Here is a 4,105-nt window from a genome sequence, read left to right as displayed (position 1 = left end):
TTTTTTTTAATTTCTGGAGAATAGAATGCACACGTTGGAACTTGGTACATATTTCCAAATATTTACATTGTCCTCTATTTCCATCGCCTTTTGGCCTGCCTTTTTTTTTTCTTAGTCAATTTCATTAATTTATTTTATTAAACAAATGAACTATACGTAACGAAAGAAATAATAATAAGGATTATATTTAAATTAATAAATTAGATAAATTAATAAATTAAATTTTGTGTACATTTAATTATTTTGTATTTAATATTAAAGATATATAATAAATTTGTTATCAGTTTAAATTTGTTATTTTGTTTAGCTAAGATTAAATTTAAAATTTAATATTTTATTATTCAACCAGTTACAGTTACAATCACTTTCAGTTAAGATTATAATTGATTTATCTAAATATAATAAAATCTAATATAATTCATATATTTGAATTCATCCAACTTTTTAGTAAAGACGTTGTTATTTAGAAAAGTTTTAAATATTTCACATTAGATAAAGAAAAGGCCAATGCATAAATGCATTTTCTTTTTCAAAAAAAAAATTCAAATAGAGCATCTAGGTGGAAGATAAATACAGTCACATTCACCAACTACTTTCCTTTATTTATTCTATCTCAAATATGCCTAACTCTATAGTGAACATTTAAAACAATAGAATACTATATATATGTTCATTTACAATTTTACATATTCTAAGGAAAAATATGGAAACAGCACTATATCATAATCATACAAATTAAAATAAAATCTTTCTCCAAAATCAAAACTATATCAGAATCATAACTATATAATTAATTCCAACGATATACGTCATTAGTCATTACCCCCGACCTAATTTAATTTATAAATTGTCAAATCCATGCAAATTAACCAGAATAAATAAATCCAAAACAGCAGAAGAAATCTGTTCTCTACCATTCGCTGACACAAAAGAAAGAATTTGAATAACTACCTTCAGCTTCAGTAATCAGTACTTACCTATATCTTCCATCTTCGTCGTTCTTTTTTGTGGTCTCAATTGTTGTCGCTACTCACAACAACACCGTCGTAGATTCCTATGTTTCTTATCCTTATTCTTCACATATTCAACAACTTAGGCCTCCTTACTATAACAATTCTCACAAACTTCAATTAAATCATGAAAACCGAACAACACAACAATAATAAGAGACTACTCTCTTCACTCCTCAGAACAGCAAAGCCCGTGGCGTATTTTATCTTTCTTCTGCTAACTTACGCCTTAGGTTATCTCTCCGCTCCCTCTGCCAGGTCATCACAACCACCGCAACAGCAAGCACCGCCGTTTGCGTCGTCAACGCCGTTAAATGCCGTTTTTTCTTCTTCTGATTTTGACTCAACTTCCAACTCGGTTATTCGAGTAACAGTCAACTCCACAGAGCTCGACTCGTTCCGAGTCACGACTCGATGCGCTGATCCGATCTCACCGGAACTCGTTAGACGTACTCTCGTCGACCGTCTCTTCAACGGTACGTCACCGTTCAGCAACTTCCCGCCGCCGCACGCTGCTCCTCTTCTCCGGCGAACGAAGAAGATCAAAGGATGGGGCTCAAACGGTGCCGTATTTGAGAATCTCATAAGGCGCGTGAAGCCACACGTCATCGTCGAAGTTGGCACGTTCTTAGGCGCGTCGGCGATACACATGGCCGAGTTGACTCAGCGACTCGGCCTCTCGACTCAGATTCTGTGCATCGATGATTTTCGCGGTTGGGCCGGGTTCATAGACCGGTTCAGTAAAATCCCGATGGTAAACGGTGACGTTTTGCTGTATTTCCAGTTTTTAATGAATGCTGTAAATTTTAACAAAACCGGGTCAATTTTACCCGTACCTTTTTCAAGCGGGTCAGCACTAATAAAGCTATGTGAATGGGGCGTGTATGCGGATCTCGTAGAAATAGATGCGGGTCATGACTTCTTCTCTGCTTGGTCTGATATAACCCGTGGGTATCAAATCCTCCGACCCGGCGGAATTATATTCGGCCATGATTATTTTACTGCGGCGGATAATAGAGGTGTTAGAAGAGCCGTTGACTTATTTGCTAAAGTCAATGGTCTTAAGATTAAAATCGACGGTCAACATTGGGTTCTTCACTCTACTTAAATTCTATGATAGGAAAATATATATAGTTTTTTCTTTTTAACATCAAATATACATACTTTTACTTTTTACTTTTTATTTTTTTTCTTTTTGTAATTCTACTAGTACGGGATATTTTCACAAACATTGTTGGGATATTTTATTGCTATTCGATCTTATATGATATGATAGTGATTGGAAGATTAACTTCTCACCGATACATGGGTTGATAACTAAATATGTATCGTTATCATAGATTTAATTTTTTGGGGTCTATATATGTAAGTGTTTCAAGAGAAAGAGAATGAGAGGGATGAAAGCAGAAGATGTTTTCATTAACTAAGGTTGTATGATTTTCGGAATTCGGAGAAAATTTTTATATTGAAAAAAAAAGGTTAGATTTTTGCACATGAATTCATGAAATCACTATGAATATTGAATAGTGAGGTAACGAGAAATTATGGAGGTATAGTTGTTCTCAACAGGGTAACTGTTACTTTCTTTTTTTTTGTGGGTTTACAAAGGGGTTAGAGGCCCAAAAACAAACACAAAGAAAAACTAAGCAAAAGCTATGTATATACTATGACTTCCTCTTTACTTGATTTGGTCTTTTTGGACAACACATAATTGGGTCTCCTTATATGAGTCTTTAACCCCGAAAATACAGTATAGGGGTAGTTTCGGAACTAAAAACAAGTCAGTCCAGACCCAAACATAAAAGAGACAAGAAATATCCAAACAAAAACATTAGAAGTTTTTAAAAAACAAAGGAGAGAAAACGAGCTGAGTTTTGAGATGGAACTGGACCAAAAGTAGAGGAATTTATTATAGGCTTTCGGCCCAAGAATTGAAGGCTATTTATTCATGGTCAATATAAAAAGAATGTTAACCAACTTGGGTTGGTCGAGTGGTCAACCACTCGACCGCTTAAGCAAGTATCGGGAGTTTGAACCCCGCCTTGTGCATGCAGCAACCCATTGGCCAGCAGCAGACCCTTAAATGGAGCTCAGATCCGCGACGGATTAGTGTTTAACCTGTCGGGTTGAGGGATACCGTTTGGGTAAACAAAAAAAAATATATATATATATATAAAAAGAATGTTATTCAAGTCCTAAAAAAAAAGAAAAAAATGTTATTCATTATAAAACTAACAAAGGGTTAGTTTTTACTTATTAAATAATTACGATTACTCTACCCAAAAAAAAGAATTGCGATTACTAACCAATTTGAGTTGGTCAAATGGTCAGTTCACTTATCCGTTTAAATAAGTGTTGAAGATTCGGATGTCATTTTGTATACCCATTGACCAATAACAAACCCTTAAATAAAATTTAGATTCGTAATGGATTAGTCCTTAACTTACATGATTTACCATTGAAAAAAAAAATACTTCTAATAAAATCAAAGTCAAAGAGATTCATTTGTATTTGGTAGTAAAAGTAAGGATTTATACCATATTACTCACTTGAAAACTACAATAAACTTCATACATACTCTACCTAATTAATTAGTTATATTTATCTTACTAAATTACTTAAAATATGATGGATGTAATTGTTTAATTTATTTGCATAGTATTTGTTTTTGCCTGAATTTTGCTTTTTCTTTGACTTCGACAAAAAATGTCGATCAAGTTTGTATCAAAATCTCAATTCTGCGAATAGATATGACTTCTCTAAAAAAAATAGGCTCGATTCAAGAATTATTTAGTATTAGTGTCGAATCGACTTATGTCAAAATATTGTGATAAATTTCATTGCAAGAGAATAGATAAAGCTTACAATATATAATTGACAAAATAAAAATTTTAAAATAAAATACTGAAAGAAAATGAATAAAATAATATAAAAATAGAAATAACAAGAAGAACAGTAAATGAAATAAATGAGGACTATAAATAAAACGATAAACAACTTGAACTCTAAAATAAATGAAAAAGGAGATTAAAATATAAAAGAAAAAAAAAACAAAACAATAAAATAACTTAAAAATAAAAGAGAAATAAAAGGAA

The 4,105-nt window shown here is 32.4% G+C and overlaps 1 protein-coding gene across 1 annotated transcript; it reads left to right on the top strand.

Annotated features, from left to right (window-relative positions):
- The first annotated feature begins 468 nt into the window (after window positions 1-468).
- On the top strand, window positions 469-2,305 carry LOC112734201 (uncharacterized). The gene has a single exon (XM_025783431.3). It carries the CDS (start codon window positions 1,138-1,140, stop codon window positions 2,116-2,118), a length of 981 nt encoding a protein of 326 aa, XP_025639216.1. The 5' UTR covers window positions 469-1,137; the 3' UTR covers window positions 2,119-2,305.
- The last annotated feature ends 1,800 nt before the right edge of the window (window positions 2,306-4,105 follow it).

The sequence above is a fragment of the Arachis hypogaea genome, chromosome 2 (assembly GCF_003086295.3).
Source record: "Arachis hypogaea cultivar Tifrunner chromosome 2, arahy.Tifrunner.gnm2.J5K5, whole genome shotgun sequence".
Taxonomy (NCBI): domain Eukaryota; kingdom Viridiplantae; phylum Streptophyta; class Magnoliopsida; order Fabales; family Fabaceae; genus Arachis; species Arachis hypogaea.
Note: the sequence above shows the minus strand (reverse complement) of the source record. Positions and strands in the feature narration are given on the sequence as shown.